The sequence below is a fragment of the Rattus norvegicus genome, chromosome 8, assembly GCF_021556685.1.
Source record: "Rattus norvegicus strain SHRSP/BbbUtx chromosome 8, alternate assembly SHRSP_T2T, whole genome shotgun sequence".
Lineage (NCBI taxonomy): Eukaryota > Metazoa > Chordata > Mammalia > Rodentia > Muridae > Rattus > Rattus norvegicus.
Genome location: NC_141541.1, coordinates 130,249,077 through 130,276,916, shown reverse-complemented (window position 1 = coordinate 130,276,916; position 27,840 = coordinate 130,249,077). Strand labels below are relative to the sequence as shown.

Below are 27,840 nucleotides of genomic sequence, written 5' to 3'. Positions count from 1 at the left end.
GTACCTTGTGTAGGATCCTGGATGCTAAATACTGTTGGCTGAACAAGGGGATTCTGGGGACTTTTGAATTGTTGAGTGACTCATCAGAGGTGGAAAAGGTAGTGCCTGATCTTTGTCCAGCACCTGCTTTTTCCTGCTGATTATTCAGGAACTGGACAAGGACTGGAACCTGGGACCAAGTGAAATTGAAGGAGATTGTTTTTGCACTTTCAGAAAGTGGACTCACCCAGCTGCTATGGATCTTTTTCTATCAGTGATCTAGACCTGTGTGATCTGAAATACCTCCCTCAGGAAGGAACATCAAACAGCAAGAAGGAGCGCTCCCTGACCTCACCCAGGAGGCTGTCAGGGCCATGGGAAAGATGTTAGACTTTGGTGTGGGTTAAGAAAGCATGGGAGGAGGGAGCACTAACTAGGAGCATGGGTCTAACCTCAGGCCAAGTTTCAGGTTACACTCAGGTGAACTCAGGTGAAGGTGGCACAGGAGCTCCCTAAGTATCCCAGGCTGGCCCAAAACTTGTAGAGAAATTCCTATCTTGTACCAGGATTGTACTGGGATTATTTTCATGAGTCACACTACACACATGAAGACCCAGGAGCCAGATGCTGTGGTGAAAGCCCGATAACTCAGAGAGGCAGAGAAAGAATCCAGCTGACCTTCCTACTCCACTGAGATCCCAGAAGGAAGAAGCTCTTCCTGCTGTTTCTTCTCCATGCTGGAGCTGTCCATGTTATCCTTTTTTAAAAAGATTTATTTATTATGTATATAGCATTCTGCCTGCATGTATGCCTGCAGACCAGAAAAGGGAACCAAACCTCATTATAGATGGTTAAGAGCCACCACGTGGTTGCTGGGAATCGAACTCAGGACCTCTAGAAGAGCAGACAGTGCTCTTCTTTTTTTTTTAAAAAAATTTAGGGGTTGGGGATTTAGCTCAGTGGTAGAGCGCTTGCCTAGGAAGCGCAAGGCCCTGGGTTCAGTCCCCAGCTCCGAAAAAAAAAAAAAAAAGAAAAAGAAAAAAAATTTATTCATTTATTATATATAAGTACACTGTAGCTGTCTTCAGACATACCAGAAGAGGGCATCGGATCTCTTTACAGATGGTTGTGAGCCACCATGTGGTTGCTGGGAATTGAACTCAGGTCCTCTGGAAGAGCAGTCGGGGCTCTTAACCACTGAGCCATCTCTCCAGCCCCAGACAATGCTCTTAATTTCTAAGCCATCTCTCCAGCCCCCTCTCCATGCTGTCTTAAGTTCCCTCAGCTCAGTGTCCCTCCTTCCTACTTCTGTTTACTCCATTAGCTTGTTTGCGTGCTCTGCCTCTTGACCTATCTTTGACTTTAATTCGCTTGTTTACAGAAAGTTCTTGGGTTAAAAGTGTGTGCTAGGGCTGCGGCACACCACAACACGGTTTTTCCAGTACATAACCTCGGGGTTCACAATGTGATCAAATATCCTGCAACAACAGTATCATTCTTGCTGTGCTCACCCCCTTTTGCACCGCAGTACCACATCACTATTCTAATCAGACTTACAGAGATTCGCTTCAGATTAGGGCAGCAGTTCCCAATCTTCCTAATGGTGTGGTGACCCCCAAACACGAGATTATTTTGTTGTTATTTAATAACTGTGATTTTGCTACTGTTATGAGTCATGATGTAAATTATTTGATATGCAGGATATCTTACACGCAGGCACACGCACACACTCGACCCACAGATTGAGAACCGGTGGCTTAGGGAAACACTTAGAACCATCTTCTCTAAGTTGTGGAACACAGCCAGCATTGCGATCCTCATCCTGAGGGACAAAGTGGACTCAACGAGATTCTCATTCGGGCTCAAACACCTTAAAACCATTACCTTTGTCTCTGTGCGTACATTCTGTTCTGAAGAGCTCACAAACCTGCATTAGGCTGCTAGTGTACAATGATTAAGCAAAATGACAGGATCACCAGCCAGCCTAGCCTTAATTCTTCCCTTCCCCCACTACACGTGGGGCCAGCCTCACTAACTTTGGGTTCTGGTCCCACAAGATCTTTCTGCAGCTCCTCTACCAGAGTCACAGCCTACTTGCCCTTTGAGGGTGGGGCGGCGAGGGGAGGGGAGGAGCTGCACCCAAGCCTGGAGCTTGCAAGGCAGGATGCTCAGGAACTGCTCCAGCACCAGAGGCTCCAGCCTTGGCATGTGCTTCAAGCCACAGCTGTATGTGGCAGAGAGCTCCCTCAGCAGGGTCGGAGCCTTCTGGGGTCAGGATGTCTCATGGTAACATAACTAAGACGCAGTGGGAGGTTTCCCACATAGAGGGGCTAAGTTCCTGGAAGCTGGTTCCCTGACGTCAGGAATCATCCTTCCCCTTCACTCTCCTGGGCTGGGGATTTAGCTCAGTGGTAGAGCGCTTACCTAGGAAGCGCAAGGCCCTGGGTTCGGTCCCCAGCTCCAAAAAAAAAAAAAAAAAAAAAAAAAAGAAAAGAAAAGCCCCTTTCCACTCACCTCAATTTAGGCTCAGATCTCCCACAGAGCTGGAAGACCTCAAGCAAACATTAAAATTAGCATTCTTCTTTGTTTTCTGATGCTATGATAAACACTGCACCCAAAAGCAGCTTAGGGGAGTGTATTTGTCAGGGTTCTCTAGAGTCACAGAACTTATGGATAGTCTCTATAGAGTAAGGGAATTTGTTGATGACTTATGTAAGGTCTGTAGTCCAACTCCCCAACAATGGTCAGCAGCAGCTGTGAATGGAAGTCCAAGAATCTCTAGCAGTTACTCAGTCCCACACGGTAGGCAAGCGAAGAGAGTCTTCCTTTTTCCAATGTCCTTATGTAGGTCTCCAGCAGAAAGTGAGTCCCAGATTAAAGGTGTATATATACCACCACACCTGGGTCTGAGACTTGCTTTGTCCCAGGTGACCTTGAACTTAGAGATCTCTTATGGCTGGGATTCATAGCCACTATGCCTCAAGATCTCCATGCCAAGATCCAGGTCAGAAACTTGTATCTCCCGGCCTCAAGATCAGGATTAAAGGTGAGCCTTCCAATACTGGATTGTAGTTCATTCCAGATATAGTCAAGTTGACAACCAGGAACAGCCACTACAATCCACCCCTTGTCAACTTGATACAAATATCTCATGTCCACATGAAACAATAACAAGGTCATGAATACGCCTAACATGATATAACTATTCCTCGTACAATTGCAAACCCATTTGTAAATTTTCAATGGGGCAATGTCCCTTGGGAACATTCTTTTAGCATCAAAACTTAAATACCAATTGATGTTAAAGAAATTGGGAGAAAGACAAATGTGTTCTTAACAAAATAAAACAGAAGAAACATTTATATTACTTTATAATCCTCGTTTCTGCAACTGGTTACATGGCCTTCGCTGGTATTTATAACTCCCTTCCTCTACTACCTCTGTATTCTGTATTTCCTCTGCCCTCTGCAGTCACCTCAGCAGGTCTTGGTACTTTTCCTGGAGGAGGACCCGTACCCTCATTCCTGATGGGTCTGAGCCCTTTGTCATCCTTCTTGGATTAGGCTGTTGCAGTTTCCCATTGACTTTAATCACAGGACATGGTAGTACTAAGAGACACCCTAAGGATCTCTTGCACTCCAGACATAATCCTTTTTACCTCCATTGTGGTAATCTGGATCTATCACCCCTTCTAACACTGTTAATCCCTTCTTAACCATTGGTTTAAGGGCATTAGAGGCCCAAAATGACCAGGGGGGAGTCTGAGCTTCAGTTCAATGGAATGTTTGTTGTGGCTCCTGGTAGGAGCACCCCCCCCCCCGAACCAAAACTTCTAAGCCAGCAGAACCTAGAGTTGGGACAGGCAGCAAAATTTTTCCTAGAGGGTCACTAGGAGTGATAGTTGAGTGGAGCTTGTCTTAGGGTTCTCTAGAGTCATAGAAATCATGGGTAAGAGAATTGGTTGATGACTTACAGTCTGTGTAGTCCAACTCTCCAACAATGATCAGCAGCAAATGTGTATGGAAGTCCAAGAATCTAGGGGTAGCTCAGTCCCATGAGGCAGGCAAACAGACAAAAATGAGAGCCTCTTCCTTCTTCCAATGTCCTTATGTAGGTCTCCAGCAGAAGGTGTGTCCCAGATTAAAGGTGTGTACCACCAGACCTGGGTCTTGGATTTGCTTTGTCCCAGATGACCTTGAACTCAGAGATCTCTTATGGCTGGGATTCATAGCCACTATGCCTCAAGATCTCCATGCCAAGATCCAGGTCAGAAACTTGTATCTCCCGGCCTCAAGATCAGGATTAAAGGTGAGCCTTCTAATACTGGATTGTAGTTCATTCCAGATATAGTCAAGTTGACAACCAGGAACAGCCACTACAATCCACCCCTTGTCAACTTGACACAAATATCTCATGTCCACATGAAACAATAACAAGGTCATGAATACACCTAACATGATATAACTATTCCTCGTACAATTGCAAACCCATTCGTAAATTTTCAATGGGGCAATGTCCCTTGGGAACATTCTTTTAGCATCAAAACTTAAATACCAATTGATGTTAAAGAAATTGGGAGAAAGACAAATGTGTTCTTAACAAAATAAAACAGAAGAAACATTTATATTACTTTATAATCCTCGTTTCTGCAACTGGTTACATGGCCTTCGCTGGTATGTATAACTCCCTTCCTCTACTACCTCTGTATTCTGTATTTCCTCTACCCTCTGCAGTCACCTCAGCAGGTCTTTCCTGGGGAACTGACTCATACCCTCATTCTTGATGGGTCTGAGCCCTTTGTCATCCTTCTTGGATTAGGCTGTTGCAGTTTCCCATTGACATGGTAGTATTAAGAGACACCCTAAGGATCTCCTGCACTCCAGATATAATCCTTTTACCTCCATTGTGGAGAGGCAATCCAATTTCCCATGGTAATCTGGATCTATCACCTCTCCTAACACTGCTATTCCTTTCTTAGCCATTGATTAAGGACATTAGAGGCCCAAAATGACCGGGGGGGGGGGAGTCTGAGCTTCCAGTTCAATGGAATGTTTGTTGTGGCTCCTGGTAGGAGCACCCCACCTCTGGAACCAAAACTTCCAGGCCAGCAGAACCTAGAGTTGTGGGGACAGGAAGCAAAAATTTTCCTAGAGAGTCACTAAGAGTGATAGTGAGTGGAACTATCCCCCTTTCCACCCCTTGATTCCTGGACCCATGGATTCTGGCTATGGGAGAAACTGTACCATATATCGGACACTGATTTAGAGCATACACTGCTGCAGCTGTCCACTTCTGGGTGGCGCCTGCATAACATGCAGGGCCATCAGTAAACCAGGTCCTCGTCTTCTCTTCTTCAGTCAACCGATCACAGGGAATACCCCATGAGGCTATAAGTGCATGCTTGGCAGAAGACGGCATTTTAACAGGAGTAGAGACCATAAGCACTTGAACAACTTCTTCACATAACTTGTTTGTGCCTTCAAGACCTGTTCCAGCCTGATCAGGTATATATCACTTCCATTTGATAATAGACTCTGCTGTGCATGTCCTACTTTATGACTTGGAGGGTCGGATAACACCCATGATACGATGGATAACACCCATGATCATGATGGGCAGTTCAGGTCCCATGGTGACTTGGTGTCCTATTGCCAAACATTCAGTTTCCACTAAGGTCCAACCGCAGGCCAAGAGCTGTCTTTCAAAGGAAGAACAGTTGTCTGCAGAGAATGGTAGAGCTTTGCTCCAAAATACCACTGGTCTCTTCTGAGATTCAGGGGCCTGCCAGAGGCTCCAAACGGCATCACTGTCGGCCACCGACACCTCAAGTACCATTGGGTCTGCTGGATCTTATGGTCCAACTGGTAGAGCAGTCTGCACAGAAGCCTGGAGTTGTTTAAGAGCCTCCTGTTCCAGGCCCCACACAAAGCTAGCAGCTTTCCCAGTCACTTGGTAAATGGGCCTGAGTAACACACTCACAAGAGGACCGTGCTGTCTCCAGAATCCAAATCGACCCACTCAATGTTGTGCTTCTTTCTTGGTGGTGAGAGGGGCCAGGTACAACAATTTACCTTTCACCTTAGAAGGAACATCTCTGCATGCCCCACACCACTGGACTCCTGAGAATTTCACTGAGGTAGATGGTCCTGGAATTTTGGTTGGGTTTATTTCCCATCCTCTGACACACACATATGTGTTACTAGTGAGTCCAAAGTGGTTGCTACTTCCTGTTCACTTGGTCCAATCAGTATAATGTCATCAATATATGTCTGCTCCTCTAGAACCACTTCTGGTACCAACTTCTGTCTTAGTTAGGGTTTTATTGCTATGAACAGACAAGACCAGTGCAAGTCTTTAAGCATAATGCAGGAGAAACTGAGAGTTCTTCATCTTCCTCTGAAGGCTGCCAGTGAAAGACTAATTTCCAGGCAGCTAGGAAGTGGGTCTGATAGCCTATACCCACAGTGACACATCTACTCCAACAAGACCACACCTCCAAAGAGTGCTACTCCCTGGGCCGAGCACATACAAACCATAAGGGGGAGGAAAGGACTTATTTGGCTTATATTTCCAGTCACAGTCCATCGTGGGGAGTCAGGGCCAGAACTCATACAGAAACAGTAAAAGAATGCTGCTTGCTTGCTTACTCTCAGGCCCAGACACACCTGCCCAGGGATTGGTTTTGAGCCTTCCCACATAATTATCGATGAAGACACCACAATCTCTCCATAAGATAATCTGATTAAGGTAATTCTTCAGTTGAGGTCCCTCTTCCCAACTGACTCAAAACTAGATAATGTTGACTATAGATAAAAAGTACAACAGTTACCCTGGAGCAAAATCCATGACTTCTAGAGCCCAACCAGCTCCAGGAGTAGACTCTTTCAGGGTGTAAGGTTCTATAGAGTACCTCCTTTGACAAAAGTTCCCTGCCACAGAATGGCTTTGGTCTATATACTCAAAAGTTCTTCCACCTACTTATAGGATGATGTCATTATACAGGTGAAGGCAGGTATGGGATAGAACGAGGCCTGTCATTGGATGAGAAGGAAGGATAAGTGGGAGAAAAGTTTTAGAGGAGGAGACTGGAGAGGAGGAAGGAGAGAAGCAGCTGAGAGAACATGGAGGTGAATATTAAGATTCCTCTCTGCACATTTACAGGTTGTTATGAATATTCTTTTTAAAATATTTTATTTATTTATTATATATGAGTACACTGTAGCTGTCTTCAGACACACCAGAAGAAGGCATCAGATCTCATTACAGATGGTTGTGAGCCACCGTGTGGTTGCTGGGATTTGAACTCAGGACCTCGGGAAGAGCAGTCGGTGCTCTTAACCACTGAGCCATCTCTCCAGCCCCCTGTTATGAATATTCTTAAGGGATGGATGTGTACAAGGCTTTGTATATGGGCAATTATATCTTACCAATTGGATCAGAGGTTATTGTGTTATGTGTTCTTTCATGTGGCAATTTAAGTTCAAGAGAGTATGTGGTGACTGGAGACACTAGGCCACCACGGAATTGGGATGTATATGTCTGGCATGGTGGCAACCTGCCTTGGGAACTAGACAGGTGGAGAGATTGTTGCCAGGCTCAGAGAGTAGCCATTGGCAGTGTGATATGGGATAGAGCAGAGTGGGTGAGAGGCTTTGCTGACTGTGATGAAGGTATCTACCAGATATCTTGGGGCACTACTGTGCTGATCTAGTGCGGGATAAAAGACAGCATTTTTTATAATTTTACAGCAACACCTATCTTACAAAAAACAACCCAACACTGACCAAGAGGCTTCCTGGATATTGCTGTAGCCGGAGCAGGTTACCTCATATGTAAGCTTGGTTTCTTAGCTTGTGACAGGGACCACAGTAGTTTGTACGGAGTTGTGAGACCGTGATGTCTGAATACTTCAAGGCTTTTGCTTTGGTTTGTCTTGTGGTACTGGGGGCACATGTCTGGTGTATGTTCTGCCACTGAGCTGTATCCTTAAACCTTTGTTCAAGTTTCTGTACAGTGCCGGATGCTTGGATTTAGTGTTCCTTACCCGTAGGTCACTAGTTCTCTTTTGAAGCTCAGTGAAGATTAGCGCTGACATACATATGGGATGATCCCAATGCTCAGTTAACAAAGGGATGCTGGATTAGTTGTGTTGGACCTACACAGTTTTCTCTGAGACATGCTCACTATGTTGACTGGAATATTCTAGTAACCTTGAAGAAGATCCTGGGCTTCGGCTCTCTAGAAACACGTGATCATCAGAAACAGCACTGTTTGGATACAAAACAAAAAATTTTGTGAAACTAGTAAATACACACAAAACAGAGACTAGTTGTTATTAAACGTCTAGTTATATCTCTTGTTCATTTCTCCAGGATATGCTTCTAGAAAAACAAAAAAAACAAAAAAACAAAACCGTTTGGGCCAGAGGGTGCAAACATCTTTCAAGTTTTAAGGTCTAACACTTACATCACTGATTTATGAGCCTCCTTCTCGATTTACTACATTCAGACCCTTCCAAACTGCTGATAACCGATCAGGGGAGGCGAAATTCTAAACAAAAGTTCAGTGAGTGAACACACCTAACAGAATGGGTAAGTACACAAGCACAGATGGCATTCGTGAGAGGTGACCCCGAATTGCAGGTGAAGGAAAAAATGTACAAAGCCCACTCAGGAAAGCATTTCAGGAAGACACTGTTTTCAAAGAAAGAGAGTGACAGCTGAGTCTTGTTGATTCATATGCTCCTGGTATCAAAGGAATGTCAGTGCTTTCTCGACTGTAAGGAGCAAGCCACCATTTTGTTAACGGGGTCAAGCTGGGTTCCTATTTCCAGGCTCAGGGACCTGCTCCTACCCTTCCCCTCTAAATATTTTCTTAATTGTCTGACAAACCGGTAGAAGAATGTAAACCTGCTGCTATTTTAACAAAGGTGTCTGAATTGTAAATGTATACATATATAAAACCAATTGCCTGCCAAGCCCTTGTCAACTGTATGCAGCTAACCCATTCATTCCCTTGAGCTCCAGACCAAATGTCCAGGAGGATGAGCTAAGGGTCTCGAAGTCCTGGAAAAGGGCCAGTCTCCAACAGCTACTTCCTCACTTAACCCTTAATGTCAAAACACAATTGGATGACCCCACCACCAAGCTCACCTATGCCCTCCTCAATTTGCAGTTTCACCCTCTATGTCCTCCACAGGGGACAAGGTTCATATCCTGAGCTGCCTGCCTCCCCGAGTGCTCAGAAAACAAAAAGCTTCCATTTTTACGCTTCCGTTTTTGGAGTTTCCTCTGCTTCAATCCCAAACCCAACTCTGACAATTGGAGCTACATATTTTTCCCAGTTTGTTTCTTTGAGACAGGGTCTGGAACTGGCTAAGTAGACCAGGCTATCCTGGTCTATCCAGGCTATCCTCCTACTCACAGAGGTCCACTTCCTGAGAGCTTGGAGAAAGGCATCCGCTGTGACGGTCAGCACCAGTTTGTCATGTATCTGACTTTGTGGTTTTCGTGGTTGGAGACATGTAATAGACCTTTTCCTTCATGACTTCTGGATCGGGACAGCCCTGGTTGTCCTGGAATTTAGACCAGGTTGGCCTCAAGCTGAGATGCACCTATCTCTCTGGCCTCCCCGGTGTGTGTGCCACCACATCTGGCTTGAAGGAATAGGATTGTAATGTTATTCTAAACGAATTTCTATAGCTGATTGTTCCTTACTGTAAAATTTTCACTGTTATATGTGTGCCTGTGTGTGAGAGAACGTGCAGGCACTCACATGCCACGGCATATGTATGGAGGTTGGAAGACGACTTTGTGGAGTCCGTTCTCTCCTTTCACCTTTGTGTGAGTTCTGGGATGAAACTCAGGAGGGTCAGGCAAGTGCCTTTACACACTGGGCCACCTGACCTGACCCCTTGAGTTTCATACTTTGCACACAAAAACGAACCCCACGTTTTTCTCGATTCTCAAAAAACGGTTTGTGAAGCAGCAGTCACAGGTAGACTCAGAAGCTGAATGGCTCACACTTGAGCGTCAGGGGATGCTGCATGGGAGGAAACTATGAATCCAAGGATTCTAAGCCCCAACATCCAAAACTTGCCATCTAAGAGGAGGCACCTGACACCATACCGACAAGACATTACAAGACAATGTTTCCAGTCACTAGTTGGAGATAAAGCTTTAATCTGTTAGGCTAAAAAACCTGAAATGAGTGGCTATTGCCAGTTTGGCGAGGATGTTTTTACAGAGCACCGCATTTTTCTTGAGTTTACAGTCTTCTTACTTCAGTAATGTTAGTTCCTCTATAGAGACGATGGCTGCTTTTTTTCATGTTATAAAACAATGACAATCGATTATCCCTAAACACAAAAACAAATCCATCTCCGGAAGCCTGGAAACTATTGCCCTAGAGACATGTCAAACGTTTAGGGTAGTTATTGTTAGCCTACAAGACGACTAGAAAGGCAGAGAAAGCTGACATGGAGAATCAGCTTACTAAGCGCCATCTAGAATGTAGTACACGATTTAAAAACATCCTTCAGCTTTGTCTTACAGATTTCCCTTTAATCAAAGCCATATTAAATCATATCTTGGAGGCTGGAGAGATGGCTCGGCGGTTGAGAGCACTGGCTGTTCTTGCAGAGAACTGGGTTTCAATTCCCAGCAACCACACGGCAGCTCACAACTGCCTGTAACTCTAGTTTCTGGAGATCTAATACCCCCACACAGACACACATGCAAGAAAAATAGCAATATCATTAAAAAACCCAAGATAAAATGATGTTACCCATTTTCCTCTCAAGTCAGATAAGTTATATTTGTTTTTCAAGACAGGATTTCTCTGTGTAGCCCTGGCTGTCCTGGAGCCCACTGTAGATCACGGTAGGCTCCAACTCAGAGATCTGCCTGTCTCTGCCTCCAAGTGCTGGGATTAAAGGCATATGGTCTGTTCTGCCACCTGCCAGGTGTGGCATCATCGCTAGCATCATCTCACTTAATCCTCACACACCACTTTGAGGTGAACAACCTTTCCCTCTTCACACAAGTCTGAGCAGTGGCACCATTCATCCAAAGTAGTTAAGCTGGCGCTCAGCTGGTGGATCAGGACACAGGCCTCCCATCCTAACTACATTTCACCCAATCACCTCACATAATAACAAGGTGAAGGCAAAATTCTCTACTTCCTAGTTTTTGAGTCCAGCTCATTAAGAGAAAAACTTTCTCTCCTGTCTAGACATCTGCTGAAAGGGTGGAGCTCTGGTAGCCCGATATTACAGGATGGTTATTTCACTATACAGAAAAGAAGGTGCACTAATGTCCTACTGTGTTCTCACCTAAGCAGAGAACAAAAGGCAGCACTAGTGATCACAGTCTGATTCTGAGGGATCAAAGGCAGCACTGGTGATCACAGAGTCTGACACTGCAGAGAACAAAAGGCAGCACCTGTTTCAGTAGCAAGAAGTGGATTCTAAAAGAAATGGATTGGCTCCTAATTCTACTTCCACCAGTGTCGGGATTAGGGCGAATCCTGAGATTTTTTTTTTTCGGAGCTGGGGACCAAACCCAGGGCCTTGCACTTGCTAGGCCAAGCGCTCTACCACTGAGCTAAATCCCAACCCATGAATCCTGAGATTTTAAAGACTACACAATAGGTACTTTTCCTACCACTGAATAAAAACAAGTATGTACTTGCATTTAGAGTATATTTTTCGTAAATATAAAAGTAACCCTTTCATTGTAGAAAATCTAGAAGGCATAGAAAAGTATACAGAAGAAAATAGAAATCACCCTACAGTCTATCACCTAGAGATAACCATTGTTAAAATGTAGGTTTGGTTCTCCTTCTCTTTCCCCATTTTTCCTAGGCGAACATATTTTATCTGGACATTCCATCCCTTCACTTTCCATTTTACCCCGAAATTTCTCCCATGGCATACATTAAAAATTCTTTTAAAAGACAAAATGGTTTCAGACGTGTAATGATTCCTTTCATGCTGCACATGTAATATTTACAGTTTGGGTGGTCTCTGTTTGTTTGGGTGGCTTGGTATTTTGTTTGTTTGTTTTCCCTTTCAGTTATGATGATGCTGGCATAAATATCCCTTTTGTTACACTTTAGCTACTTATTATTTTCCCTGTATGGATTTGTAGAAGCAGAATTAAGTTTAATGTTACTAAAAATCTAATTTTCAGAAAAGTAGTGATTAACATTGTTGCCATTTTGTTTTCCTAAAACAGAGTCTCATTTTGTAACTTTGGCTAGTGTAGAACTCACTAGGTAGACCAGGCTGGACTAAAAGTCACCGAGACCTCCCTGTCACTGCCTCCTCAATGCCAGGATTAACAGCGAATGCCATTACACCTGGCTAGTAAACAGTAAGGCTTCTTTCTCTTCGTTATGCTTTCGTTGGTGTTGGATGAGCTGCGAGCTGTAGCGATAAGCTTTCCCACACTCGCTACACTTATAGGGCTTCTCTTTAGTATGAGTTCGCAAATGGAGAATAACCTGAGATGTTTGCCTGAAGGTTTTCCCACATTCGTTACACTTGTAAGGCTTCTCTCCAGTGTGCACTCTCTGGTGATCCGTGAGGTTTCGGTTAGAGGTAAACGCTTTCCCACATTCCTTACATTTGTAAGGTTTCTCTCTGCGGTGGAGTCTCTGGTGTTCATTAAGGGCCTTCCTTAAGATGAAGGTTTTCCCACACTCAGCGCACTCGTAGGGCTTCTCCCCAGTGTGAATCCTCTGATGGTCTATAATCTTTGTATTAGAACCACATGTCTTTCCACACTCTTTACATTTGTAAACCTTTTTCCCTCTGTGCGTTCTCTGGTGTTGAGTGAGATTTGAACTCCTGCTAAACGCCTTCCCACACTCGCTGCAAGTGTAGGGCTTCTCACCAGTATGAACTCTGTGATGAGCGATAAGTCCTGAGCTCCGGCTGAAGGCTTTCCCACACTCTTTACATTCGTATGTCTTTTCCCCGCTGTGGACTTCCTGGTGCCCGATGAGGTGTGACTTACCGCTGAATGACTTCCCACAGTCACGACACGTGTACGGCTTAAGTCCAGTGTGGATTCGTCGATGAACCACGAGGTTGGAGCTGTGACTAAAGGCTTTCCCGCACACTGTACACTTGTAAGGCTTCTCTCCTGTATGGATTCGCTCGTGCACAGTGAGGTTGGCACTCTGACTGAAGGCTTTTCCACACTCAGGACACACATACTGTCTCCTTCCACCATGACCTCTCTTCTCCGTTGCAGAGGCACAGAACTGATGGCCACTGTTTTCACCTTCTTGGTCACTTCCTTCAGCGGGTGACTTGCTATCCTCTAATGTCTTATGTTTGAACTTTCCCATCTTTCTCCGCATCCTCTCCAGCTGGGGGCATACCAGTGGCCTTCCTCCTCTTATCTTTTCCTGTTAAATCTTTTACGTCCTCTGCAACACTTATGTGGAATTCTCTTGGGGGTCAAATAGGATTCTGATGTTCAGGACTGGTGCTTTAGAATGAATACCCCCTCAGTCTATTTCACCACCTGACAGGAGAAAGAGAAGGTGTATAGGCCCCACTTTTTCTGTAATACGGTGAGAATTATTCAAGGAAGACAAGCTGGAGTAGGTCACAGAGTCTCACGTAGAGGGATGACTGTTCAAAAGCAGAGAGCTGTTCAAAATAATGAGAAGAGTGATGTTAGATAAAAGGCAATAGAAATTAAAGACAAAGAGAAGAGCCCAGTATGTCCAGTCTTAGAACAAGCAACGGACAGTATAAAATCCACTCTGTCCTCTTCTTGTTCAACTCTCTACAATGGGAGCAAAACAACTGAAAGGCGGGATCAGGTATACTCCTGTACTGAGAAAAAGTATGCCCAAAGTTCCTTGGTTCAGGTAGCTGAAATGCCTAACGTTCAGACTGGTCTGGCTTTTACTTCTTGCCGGACTATTTCCTTAAGCAACAGTGATGTCATGGACATCAGAACGACAGAATCACAACTGCTTTAGGGTGTAGCTAAGGTTTTATGTTTTTCTCGAGGCCCTAGCCCATACCTCTGCATGCAAGCTATCAGGTGGCTGTCTACACTGTCCTCCTAATACTGACGTGAGTCCGGCATGGCAAAGCTTGCAGGGCTTACCTAAAGCTAAAGCCAGCTTTTTGTGCTGGTTTTAGGTGTGTGTTTCGCAGTTCAAGGGTCAAGTTGAGGAACAAGGTATAAGAGTAACACAGGACCTCTGTCAGGACCATGCACGGTGTAACAGTAATGTGGGCAGAGAGAGTAGGGGACAGCACCACTGAGAGGGGCTCAGACATCAAACCACGTATCAGGAATAAAAGGGATTTCCTGATCCACTGGATACAAACCTCTGCAGCCCTCAAACCTGGAGGTGCTAAGGTGTAAAAAAGCACATTGGAGACACCGCCGGAACTTGAAGGGTCCAGATAAACAGTTCTCTGCACCCAAATCCCGTAGGAGGGAGAGCTAAACCTTCAGAGAGGCAGACACGCCTGGGAAACCAGAAGAGACTGCACTCTGCCCACATTTCTGACTCCAGAGGAAAACACCAAGCACCATCAGGGACCCTGGTGCACGGGGACTCCCGGAAAAGGCGGCGCAGGTCCTCCTGGTTGCTGCCCCCTCGGAGAGCTCATAAGGAACACCCCACGAGCAAACTGGAGCCTCGGGACCGCAGGTAAGACCAACTTTTCTGCTCCAAGTGACCTGCCTGGTGAACTCAGGACACAGGCCCACAGGAACAGGTGAAGACCTGTAGACAGGAAAAACTACACACCCGAAAGCAGAACACTCTGTTCCCATAACTGGCTGAAAGAAAACAGGAAAACAGGTCTACAGCACTCCTGACACACAGGCCTATAGGACAGTCTAGCCACTGTCAGAAATAGCAGAACAAAGTAACACTAGAGATAATCTGATGTCGACAGGCAAGCGCAGGAACCCAAGCAACCCAAGACTACATGGCATCATCGGAGCCCAACTCTCCCACCAAAGCAAACACTGAATATCCAGAAAAGCAAGATCTAGATTTAAAATCATATTTGATCATGATGCTGGAGGACTTCAAGAAAGACATGAAGAACTCCATTAGAGAAACACAGGAAAACATAAATAAACAAGTAGAAGCCCATAGAGAGGAGTCACAAAAATCCCTGACAGAATTCAAGGAAAACACAATCAAACAGGTGAAGGAATTAAAACTGGAAATAGAAGCAATGAAGAAAGAACACAGGGAAACAACCCTGGATATAGAAAACCAAAGGAAGAGACAAGGAGCTGTAGATACAAGCATCACCAACTGAATACAAGAGATAGAAGAGAGAATCCCAGGAGCAGAAGATTCCATAGAAATCATCGACACAATGGTCAAAGATAATGTAAAACAGAAAAGGCTACTGGTCCAAAACATACAGGAAATCCAGGACTCAATGAGAAGATCAAACCTAAGGATAATAGGTATAGAAGAGAGTGAAGACTCCCAGCTCAAAGGACCAGTAAATATCGTCAACAAAAATCATAGAAGAAAACATCCTTAACCTAAAGAAAGAGATACCCATAGGCATACAAGAAGCCTACAGAACTCCAAATAGATTGGACCAGAAATGAAACTCCTCCCATCACATAATAGTCAAAACACCAAATGCACAAAATAAAGAAAGAATATTAAAAGCAGTAAGGGAAAAAGGTCAAGTAACAAATAAAGGCAGACCTATCAGAATCACACCAGACTTCTCGCCAGAGACTATGAAAGCCAGAAGATCCTGGACAGATGTCATACAGACCCTAAGAGAACACAAATGCCAGCCCAGGTTACTGCATCCTGCAAAACTCTCAATTAACATAGATGGAGAAACCAAGATATTCCATGACAAAACCAAATTTACACAATATCTTTCTACAAATCCAGCGCTACAAAGGATAATAAATGGTAAAGCCCAACATAAGGAGGCAAGCTACACTTTAGAAAAAGCAAGAAACTAATCATCTTGGCAACAAAACAAAGAGAAGAAAAGCACACAAACATAACCTCATATCCAAATATGAATATAACAGGAAGCAATAATCATTATTCCTTAATATCTCTCAACATCAATGGTCTCAACTCCCCAATAAAAAGACATAGATTAACAAACTGGATATGCAATGAGGACCCTGCATTCTGCTGCCTACAGGAAACATACCTCAGAAACAAAGACAGACACTACCTCAGAGTGAAAAGCTGGAAAACAAATTTCTAAGCAAATGGTCGGAAGAAGCAAGCTGGAGTAGCCATTCTATTATCGAATAAAATCGATTTTCAACTAAAAGTCATAAAAAAAGATAAGAAAGGACACTTCATATTCATCAAAGGAAAAATCCACCAAGATGAACTCTCAATCCTAAATATCTATGCTCCAAATACAAGGGCACCTACATACATAAAAGAAACCTACTAAAGCTCAAAATATACATTGCACCTCACACAATAATAGTAGGAGATTTCAACACCCCACTCTCATCAATGGACAGGTCATGGAAACAGAAATTGAACAGAAACATAGACAGACTAAGAGAAGTCATGAACCAAATGGACTTAACAGATATTTATAGAACATTCTATCCTAAAGCAAAAAGATATACATTCTTCTCAGCACCTCATAGTACTTTCTCCAAAATTGACCATATAATTGGTCATAAAAAAGGCCTTAACAGATACAGAAAGAGAGAAATAATCCCATGCATCCTATCAGACCACCACAGGCTAAAGCTGGTCTTCAATAACAATAAGGGAAAAACGCCCACATATACATGGAAGTTGAACAATTCTCTACTCAATGATAACCTGGTCAAGGAAGAAATAAAGAAAGAAATTAAAGACTTCTTAGAATTTAATGAAAATGAAGGTACAACATACCCAAACTTATGGGACACAATGAAAGCTGTGCTAAGAGGAAAACTCATAGCGCTGAGTGCCTGCAGAAAGAAACAGGAGAGGGCATATGTCAGCAGCTTGACAGCACACCTAAAAGCTCTAGAACAAAAAGAAGCAAATACACCCAGGAGGAGTAGAAGGCAGGAAATAATCAAACTCAGAGCTGAAATCAACCAAGTAGAAACAAAAAGGACCATACAAAGAATCAACAGAACCAAAAGTTGGTTCTTTGAGAAAATCAACAAGATAGATAAACCCTTAGCCAACTAAATAGAGGACACAGAGAGTGTGTCCAAATTAACAAAATCAGAAATGAAAAGGGAGACATAACTACAGAATCAGAGGAAATTCAAAAAAATCATCAGATCCTACTACAAAAGCCCATATTCAACAAAACTTGAAAATCTGCAGGAAATGGACAATTTCCTAGACAGATACCAGGTAGCAAAGTTAAATCAGGAACAGATAAACCAGTTAAACAACCCCATAACTCCTAAAGAAATAGAAGCAGTCATTAAAGGTCTCCCAACCAAAAAGAGCCCAGGTCCAGACGGGTTTAGTGCAGAATTCTATCAGACCTTCATAGAAGACCTAATACCAATATTATCCAAACTATTCCACAAAATTGAAACAGATGGAGCCCTACCGAATTCCTTCTACGAAGCCACAATTACTCTTATACCTAAACCACACAAAGATCCAACAAAGAAAGAGAACTTCAGACCAATTTCCCTTATGAATATTGAAGCAAAAAAATACTCAATAAAATTCTGGCAAACCGAATCCAAGAGCACATCAAAACATCCAGCATGATCAAGTAGGCTTCATCCCAGGCACGCAGGGATGGTTTAATATACGGAAAACCATCAACGTGATCCATTATATAAACAAACTGAAAGAACAAAACCACATGATCATTTCATTAGATGCTGAGAAAGCATTTGACAAAATTCAACACCACTTCATGATAAAAGTCCTGGAAAGAATAGGAATTGAAGGCCCATACCTAAACATAGTAAAAGCCATGTACAGCAAACCAGTTGCTGTACTAATGTAAACTAAATGGAGAGAACCTTGAAGCAATTCCACTAAAATCAGGGACTAGACAAGGCTGCCCACTCTCTCCCTACTTATTCAATATAGTTCTTGAAATTCTAGCCAGAGCAATCAGATAACAAAAGGAGGTCAAGGGGATACAGTTTGGAAAAGAAGAAGTCAAAATATCACTATTTGCAGATGATATGATAGTATATTTAAGTGATCCCAAAAGTTCCACCAAAGAACTAAAACCTGATAAACAACTTCAGCAAAGTGGCTGGGTATAAAATTAACTCAAACCAGTAGCCTTCCTCTACACAAAAGAGAAAAAAGCCGAGAAAGAAATTAGGGAAATGACACCCTTCATAATAGTCCCAAATAATATAAAATACCTCGATGTGACTTTAACCAAGGTAGTGAAAGATCTGTATGATAAGAACTTCAAGCCTCTGAAGAAAGAAATTGAAGAAGACCTCAGAAGATGGAAAGATCTCCCATGCTCATGGATTGGCAGGATTAATATAGTAAAAATGGCCATTTTACCAAAAGTGATCTACAGATTCAATGCAATCCCCATCAAAATACCAATCCAATTCTTCAGAGTTAGACAGAACAACTTGCAAATTCATCTGGAATAACAAAAAACCCAGGATAGCTAAAACTATCCTCAACAATAAAAGGACTTTTGGGGGAATCACTATCCCTGAACTCAAGCAGTATTACAGAGCAATAGTGATAAAAACTGCATGGTATTGGTACAGAGATAGACAGATAGACCAGTGGAATAGAATTGAAGACCCAGAAATGAACCCACACGCCTATGGTCACTTGATTTTTGACAAAGGAGCCAAAACCATCCAATGGAAAAAAGATAGTGTTTTCAGCAAATGGTGCTGGTTCAACTGGAGGTCAACATGTAGAAGAATGCAGATCGATCCATGCTTATCACCCTGTACAAAGCTTAAGTCCAAGTGGATCAAGGACCTCCACATCAAACCAGACACACTCAAACTAATAGAACAAAAAGTGGGGAAGCAACTTGAACACATGGGCACTGGAGAAAATTTCCTGAACAAAACACCAATGGCTTACGCTCTAAGATCAAGAATCAACAAATGGGATCTCATAAAACGGCAAAGCTTCTGTAAGGCAAAGGACACTGTTGTTAGGACAACACGGCAGCCAACAGATTGGGAAAAGACGTTTACCAATCCTACAACAGATAGAGGGCTTATATCCAAAATATACAAAGAACTCAAGGAGTTAGACCGCAGGGAGACAAATAATCCTATTAAAAAATGGGGTTCAGAGCTAAACAAAGAATTCACTGCTGAGGAATGCCAAATGGCTGAGAAACACCTAAAGAAATGTTCAACATCTTTAGTCATAAGGGAAATGCAAATCAATACAACCCCGAGATTTCACCTCACACCAGTGAGAATGGCTAAGACCAAAAACTCAGGTAACAGCAGATGCTGGCGAGGATGTGGAGAAAGAGGAACACTCCTCCATTGTTGGTGGGATTGCAGATTGGTACAACCATTCTGGAAATCAGTCTGGAGGTTCCTCAGAAAAATTGGACATTGAACTACCTGAGGACCCAGCTATACCTCTCTTGGGCATATACCCAAAAGATGCCCCAACATATAACAAAGACAGGTGCTCCACTATGTTCATAGCAGCCTTATTTATAATATCCAGAAGCTGGGAAGAACCCAGATGCCCTTCAACAGAGGAATGGATACAGAAAATGTGGTACATCTACACAATGGAATATTACTCAGCTATCAAAAACAATGACTTTATGAAATTCGTAGGCAAATGGTTGGAACTGGAAAATATCATCCTGAGTGAGGTAACCCAATCACAGAAAAACACACATGGTATGCACTCATTGATAAGTGGCTATTAGCCCAAATGCTTGAATTACTCTAGATGCCTAGAACAAATGAAACTCAAGAAGGATGACCAAAATGCAAATGCTTCACTCCTTCTTTAAAAGGGGAACAAGAATACCCTTGGCAGGGAATAGGGAGGCAAAGATTAAAACAGAGGCAGAAGGAACACCCATTCAGAGCCTGCCCCACATGTGGCCCATACATATACAGCTACCCAATTAGACAAGATGGATGAAGCAAAGAAGTGCAGGCTGACAGGAGCCGGATGTAGATCGCTCCTGAGAGACACAGCCAGAATACAGCAAACACAGAGGCGAATGCCAGCAGCAAACCACTGAACTGAGAATAGGACCCCCTATTGAAGGAATCAGAGAAAGAACTGGAAGAGCTTGAAGGGGCTCGAGACCCCATATGTACAACAATGCCAAGCAACCAGAGCTTCCAGGGACTAAGCCACTACCCAAAGACTATACATGGACTGACCCTGGACTCTGACCTTATAGGTAGCAATGAATATCCTAGTAAGAGCACCAGTGGAAGGGGAAGCCCTTGGTCCTGCCAAGACTGAACCCCCAGTGAATGTGATTGTTGGGGGGAGGGCAGTAATGGGGAGAAGATGGGGAGGAGAACCGCCTATAGAAGGGGAGGGGGAGGGTTTAGGGGGATGTTGGCCTGGAAACCGGGAAAGGGAATAACAATCGAAATGTACATAAGAAATACTCAAGTTAATAAAGAAAAAAAGGGGAAAAAAAAGCACATTGATGGACAGGTGACTGCATCACACTAATGCACATGTCCTCACACTGTGCTTCCTTCAGACTATGAACATACCATTGAATAACATATAGAAGATATAACCCTGCACCCTACATCCTTACCCCGATTCAATAAACATTGTACTGCATGAGGTTCTGCCTCAAAAAAGAAAGCTAAAACTAAAAATTCTGTGTATTCAGTGTGTTCTCTGGTAGTTAAGTGAGGCTAGTGTAACCACTTAATTGTGTACGTAGTGAGAGGAATTTAAGTACACAACATGATGTTATAACTATGACCAGCAAATTTCCTGAACTTATTCTTCTGTCAAAGTAAAATTTGCTATCCTCTCATTAATATCTCTCTAACACTTAATAAATCGTTGTGATGAGGCTTATGGTGTTTCTATAGAAATCATATCTGATGGAGAAGGGTTACTCTTCGACTGGAGGGATGGCTCAGTGGTCTCTTCCTGCTGTTCTTACAGAGGACCTGGGTTCCGTTCCCAGCACCCACAGGGCAGATCACAACCATCTGTGACTCTAGTTCTGTGGACTCAGACACCCTCTTTGGCCTTCACGGGCACCAGGCACGCACATGATGCACATATATATATATTTGCAGCTCTGGTTTCCTGTCAATAGGGCTGGCTTTGCACTAACAGAGATCTGCCTGCCTCTGCCTCCCAAGTGCTATTATTAAAGGCATGTGCCACCAAGCCAGGTTGCAATAATTTTCTTTAAAAAGACTCCGTATTCTAAATAAATATGACAATGTATTTGTAGACCTAGCAACCATATCTCAGTATAAACAGTCCAAGAGTCGACATTTACTAGGAAAGTGATCGGTCACATTTTTCAGGGACTGTCAGAATGTTGGAAGCTAGAACAGACATACCAGCAGACTAGGCGTTTTTGGTTTTTTTTTTTTCTCTCTTTCTCTTTTTTTCTTTCTTTTTTTTTTTTTTTTGGAGCTGGGGACCAAACCCAGGGCCTAGCAAGCGCTCTACCACTGAGCTAAATCCCCAACCCCGAGTTTTTGGTTTTTATTTTTTAGACAAGGTCTCACTAGGTAGCCCAGGCTGATCTGGAACGCACAGCAATCTCGAGTTCTGGAAACTTCCCCCACTATTTCATGTGATGATCCAGCTCCAAGTCTTCTATTCGATGGACAGATAGAGAGACTGGACCTTATGGGATTCAAATTTAAGTCTCATGACTCCCCAGTCTAATTATGTCATTCTTTCACATCACCCCAACTTCTCTCCTCAAGGTCCAGAGGTTCCCTCCTCTCATCTCTGTGTTTTCTATTACCTGATAATATCCTCAAGAAATTTTCCTTTTCTGCCAGACATAGTGGTAGAAGTATATAATATTGGAAAGTGGAGACAGGAGGATCAGGAGTTCAAGGCCAGCCTTTGACTACATAGCAGTTTTGAGGGTGGCCTAGGGTACTGAGGTCTTATCTCAAGAAAGGGAGGGAGAAGGGAGATGGGGCAGGGGAACTGCAGGGAGGAGAAAGGAAAGAATCCTTTTCAATCCTGATCCAATTTCCTTTAGTATGCAAGATTCCGGCCTCCAGACTAACTTCACAGGCAGACTGGATGTCTGCTCACTCAGAAAGGAGAACAACTCACCCTCATTCTCAGGCACAGCAAATGCTTTGCTCAGAAGGATCTGTCCAACAGACTTTTCCTGATCACCTCCTTGGGTTCAGTGCAGACATTCCTAATGGGCGCTTGAGTCGCTGTAAACAGATTAAAGTGAGAGATTTACACTCAGGGCAGTGTCCCATCTTCTGTTATCGTCCTGACCTACAGAACTGTGAACCATCCTCGTCATTTTAATGATGAAGATACGAGGTTCCCAGAGAGGGGATGAGTTGCTCTAGAACATATTACGAGCAGCAAGCCTTGGATCTGAAAGAAATCCTCATTCTAACACTGCAAGCCCATTCCTATTCACCACTTCTGTAGCTATCTAAGACACTACATCTTTTTTTCTTGCAAAATACACTTCAAATGAGAATTCCCCTGAAGTCCTGCTTTTGCACTGGATGAAGAAGAACAAGTAACTCGGCTGTTAAAGTATCTTTAAGAAGACTAGGATAGAGGCCTGGAGAGTGCCTGGATAGTGGCTCAGTGGTTAAAAGTTTATACTATTCTTCCAGAAGACCCAAGTTCAGTTCCCAGCACCCATGTCAAGTGAATTCCAACCCTCTTCTAGTCTCTACTTTTAGACTTACATGCATATGTCAGCTGAGCAAGCCTGAAATTCTTCACAAAGTTGTCCTCTAAGTCAGCCAGAGTTACATAGTGAGACCCTATGTCAAATTACAACAATAGTAGTAACAACAGTAACAAGATTAATAACTATTAAACATAAGGCCTTTAATAGATGCTAATTGTTTTCCTGATTACTGATTTCTTAAAAATGTTCGGCCTCAGAATACGCTGTTTACCCTTTCAATGAGGAGGGTCGATCTACAAGCTTTTTCCATAACTTCTCTTTCAGCGATGGGGGGTGAGGGTTGAGGGCATAAATGAGTAACTATTCCTGGCCAAGCCTACCCCCTCCTCCAGACCCCAGCGTCTTCGCTGGCGACGCAGCTGGGCTTGGACACAGCTCTGCGGTTGGGTCGTCCAGGGAGAGCCTGGTCCCCGACGCCTTGGCAGGTCCTGATAATCCTCCACAATTACAGGAGATGCTGGACAAAGGCAGGCACCCCGAGATCAGGGCGGCACCACCCGCGGGAGTTCTTGGCTCCCAGAGCGCTACTGCTGCGTGTCGCCCACTGAACCACCAGTCCCCAGAACAAAGCCAGCAAGTGACCCGTGCCTGCGGCCCTTCTAGGCACCAGGAGGTCTCTGCATCTCTGTACCCCGGCCTGAGTCGTCCAACCGACCCGCCCCTCAGTCCCTCAGGCCCTTCTAGGCAGCTGGAGGTCTCCTCATCTCTGTGCCCCAGAGCTGAACTGTTCAGGTACCTTAGAAGCTCTGAAAATCTGCAGATGCCCTGGCCCCCAGACATCACTATGATTAGAGGGGTGAGCAAACTTGGAGAGTTCAGCCAAGGCCTCAGGTAGCATTGGAGTAGAAACCAATTACCTGGTCAGTCAGGCCTCTTCCTGATACTGAGGCTCCCAGAGACGACCCCTGCTTCACGGTCAGAATCAGCTATTTATTGAAATAGGTGGAAAACGCTGGGTTAAAATACATAATGGTGGGCTAATTCGGTGTCACTGTTCTAAGAACTGCACACGCAGTGGTAAAAAAAAAAAAAAAAAGGAGGCTCCCTGCCTTGTAGGCTGCATTACATAAATGGAGGTGAAAAATACCCGCAGCTACTAGGCAGGGAATCAAAAGAGAGGGAGAGGCGGTAGATGGTTTGCATAGACTGAGCATATTCAGAAAATGGTGGAAACATGTAGAAATCTGGGAAAAATGTGTCCCTGATGGAACGTTAGGAGCAAAACTCTTGGGTCAGGAATAATGTGAGACAGGTAAGGATATTGCAGGCCGCGGTGAGGGCTTTGGATCTCTCTGGATGCTGCAGGAAGCAAGCTGCTAGTAGTGTGGAACCAAGGAGAGACACAAGCTCTCTTTTGTTTTGTTGTTGTTAGTTTTGGTTTTTGTCACACATTCCAATATTTGTTGCCTATGAGGTATGAAATGAGCCAAGAAACCTGTTCCTGTAACTTCTGTGGTTTCTCTACTCTGGGTTTGGACATTTTCTAAAATGACCTTGTATGAAAACTTAACCATTGGTCTTAGCCTTTTAAAGTTAGTAGTGCCTGCTGCCCTTTGGAGAACAGGCTGAGAGACAGAAAGAACAAACACAGATGTATTAAGAAGGTATTGCATTTTGTGCAATGGGAAACGGTGCCTTCGACTGGAAAGGAAGTAGCTGGTAAAAATGGGGGCTATGCATATTCTGAAGGTGATTTACTAATGAATTATATGTTGGTCACTATTGTTCAAACCTGGAAGGTCTCTCAGAGGCTCATGTGTTAAAAACTTATTGCATCTTTTTTTCTTTTTGTGTCAGCTGTGTTGTGTAATTTTTCCAGGGGATATGTAAACAATTTCTATTTCCTCCAGATAGGTCACTACCAACAGACCAAAGCATTGCAGGAACATAGATGAGAGATTCCTTATAAGAACACGGACGAGTCAGGAGCAGCTGCATCACTGGAAACCACACATGCCTGGGCGAGTATTCCCAAATATCCAAATATTGCTCCAGTGGAGTTCTGCACAACTTACATCTTGACTGGTCAGAGAGTCTCTTTTCTCCTGTTTTGTATTGTTTTGTTTGTTGAGATGCAGTTTTTTTTTGTGTGTGTGTGTGTGGTCCTGACTGTCCTGGAACTCACTCTGTAGACCAGGCTGGCCTCAAACTCAGAGATCCACTTGCCTCTGCCTCTCAAGTGCTAGGATTACATGCAGGCACCACCAGTTCCTGGCTTATATTCTTACTACTTTTATAAATTTAGGGAGGGGTCTTATGAATTTTCTAGGTTTCAGGATCTTCCTGAGCCTTGTAAGATAAAAAATGGTGTGTGTGTGTGTTTGGGTGTGCATGTGTGTATACACATACATGTTTGTGCCCACAGAGTCCCAGATCTCTGGAACTGGAGTTATAGATCCTCTCAACATGGATACTAGGAACCTAACTTGGGTTCCCTGTAAGGACTTGTAACTGCTAACTACCTTTCCAACAATACCTTGTAAGTTGTGTTTACTTCCTGAACCTTATGAGTTTTACTTCCCTAGTGTTAGTAGCATCCCTACTTCCTCTAGGTGGAAATGCTATCAATTCAAGGGAAGTAGCTACACAGCTTGTGGACACCCATTGTGTGGCTCTCTCATAAGAAATTGGACAGCACTGTTTTGTTTTATTTTGTTTTGCCCATTGTTAAGACAACCTAATGGTGACTGGAAAAGTTTCACTATGGCTTCTTACTGACATCACAATATGCTCTGAGTTTTTCTAAGGCTTCCTGCCAAAGGCATGCTATTACTGCAATAGTTCTGGCATCCTCTGCTCTAGAGGACAGCGTGCGCACACCCTTGAGGAATGTAGCATTTTCCATTTCTAAGCGTGCATGTGGAATTAGTGCATCCAGTCTTGTGGCTGGACACATAGAAAAGTGTCCCACAGCCTGAATGCATACCCTTCAGCTATGGCTACCACCCTTTACCTAGCCTACAATAAATACATTTTTCCTGGGGTTACTTTGTCTGCTTACTTGCTTTTTGCTCAATCCTTGAGTGACTGCCGGTCCTTAGAAAAACTGAATCCATCATCCTTATGGTACAAGTTGGGAAGCTGAACACCCAACAGTGCATTATCTATACAGAGGACAATGAAACTAGAGGAATCCGGGGGAGAACTTTATTGGCTGTCATTGTGTGATGCCGGCTATACACTCATTCCTAAAATGTTTCTTAAGTGCGTGGAATTGGTTAACAAGGAGGGAAACATTGTAGTTTTCATCAACTAGCAATTCCAATCAGCTAATTTTTCAGGAATACCGACTACCAAGGAAAAGGAATGGACCATCAGACCTTTATCTTCTACTGTGTTTTGGAGCAAAACATTTGTATGCCTTAAACGGTAATCTGCCCCTCACTCTGCAGGGTATCCTGTACAGTATCCTGTACAGTAGTTCAATGCATCTATCAGTGGGAGGACAGGTTTGGTTCAGTGAAGAATAAAAGGGCAAGGCCTCTTCATGAGCTGAGTACCTAATACCTAGGATCAAAAGGTGGCTCAGCAGTCACGAGCATTGGCTGGTCTTCTAGAAGACTTGGGTTCAATCCCAAGCACCCACATGGTGTCTCATAACCATCTCCTGTTCTAAGAGATATGGTGCCCTCTTCTGGCCTCTGCAGGCACCAAACACACAGGACGTGCACAGACATGCATGTAGGCAAAACATCTATACAAATGTTATAACTGATGACTTTCCTTACTAGCTGCAGAATATAGTTGTGGTGTGTGTTATCTTGTGTGTCAAAGCAAATGGTTCAGGGCATACCTCTTAGCCCCTTTATGATCGTGTTTGATCACCAGAACTATTTCCTGTTTGAAGCAAATGGTTCAGTGTATACTCCCTTGCCCCTTTGCTGTCATGTTTGGCTATCAGAACTATTTTCCATGTTTGAATTCTGATTTAAAGTAAGTTGGACCTCCTCTAGGGTCTATGACCTCTCCAGCCACGAGTAGTCAGGTGGTTTGACAGTACCAGGCATGAGCTCACACATACTGAGAAGCCCTAAAGGCCATTAGACAGTAGTTAGCTACCGACTGCCCAATAAAAGTACCACTGTGCTCCACTGGGATATTGTCAGAGCTCACGTTGGCATGGTTTGTAGGCCTAACAGCTGGGTTGGAGTGTTGGTTGCTTGTCTCCCTAGGCAGCTTGCATTACACCTTCCAATCCTATGAAAGCTAAGCTCTCAGAGGAGGCAGCTTCTGGTCAGTTCCAGTTCAATTTTTCTCCAAATTTTGTGTTCCACATGTGTGGTCTTCAGTAATAGGGTCTTAACTTCAGGTTCTGGCAAGCAACCAAGGACAACGGGTATAGCCATACTCTTTAGGGAGTTTATTTAGACCCCCCATAACCAACAGCTCAAAGGGATATTTTCCCTGCCTATGAGGTTATTGTTAGTTTTTGGCTCTTGTCGGGAATTTTATCATCCTGTAAGGTGTTACTGCATCTGAATTTTATATGTGCGTATGTCTACGTGAGTGCATGTATAAATTAATGTTTCCTGTTGCTTTTTCAAATGTGCCTGGTGTTATTTCCCTATCTCTATTTGCTTATGGTTTATATTTTAAAATAACTTGCCTTTTAAAAATTAAAGTAAGTTGGAGACTGTGGTAGATGAGAATGTCCGTAGAGTCATGTATGTGAATACTTTATCCTCAGTTGTTGCTGTTTGAAAAAGTTGTGGACCCTTTAGGAGGTGAAGCCTTGTTTTAGACATCCCATTTCATGTTCTCTCTGTTGTGTGAGTGTAAGATATGACCATCCAGCTCCTTCTGTAGCCAAAGTGTCCCACCCCCTCCTGCTTTTTTTGAGACAGGATTTGTATAGCTCTGGCTATCCTGGAACTAGGTTTCTGTAGATCTGGCTAGCATCTAACTCAGAGATCCACCTCCCTCTGCCTCTGAGTGCTGGGGTTAAAGCTATGCACCACCACTGCCTAGCTGCCTGCCTCTATTCATGTCTTCCCCGTTAT

General features: G+C 43.7%; 1 protein-coding gene across 3 annotated transcripts; it reads right to left on the bottom strand.

Annotated features, from left to right (window-relative positions):
• Positions 1 to 10,129: 10,129 nt before the first annotated feature.
• Znf660 (zinc finger protein 660) lies at positions 10,130 to 23,450 on the bottom strand. 3 transcript variants are annotated; one of them, XM_087560069.1, is made up of 4 exons: positions 23,052 to 23,450; positions 22,836 to 22,913; positions 22,228 to 22,337; positions 10,130 to 13,642 (listed from the first exon to the last, which is right to left on the bottom strand). In XM_087560069.1, the coding sequence occupies exon 4, from the start codon at positions 13,345 to 13,347 to the stop codon at positions 12,334 to 12,336; it is 1,014 nt and encodes a 337-aa protein (XP_087416195.1). In that variant the 5' UTR covers positions 13,348 to 13,642; positions 22,228 to 22,337; positions 22,836 to 22,913; positions 23,052 to 23,450; the 3' UTR covers positions 10,130 to 12,333.
• Positions 23,451 to 27,840: the final 4,390 nt, after the last annotated feature.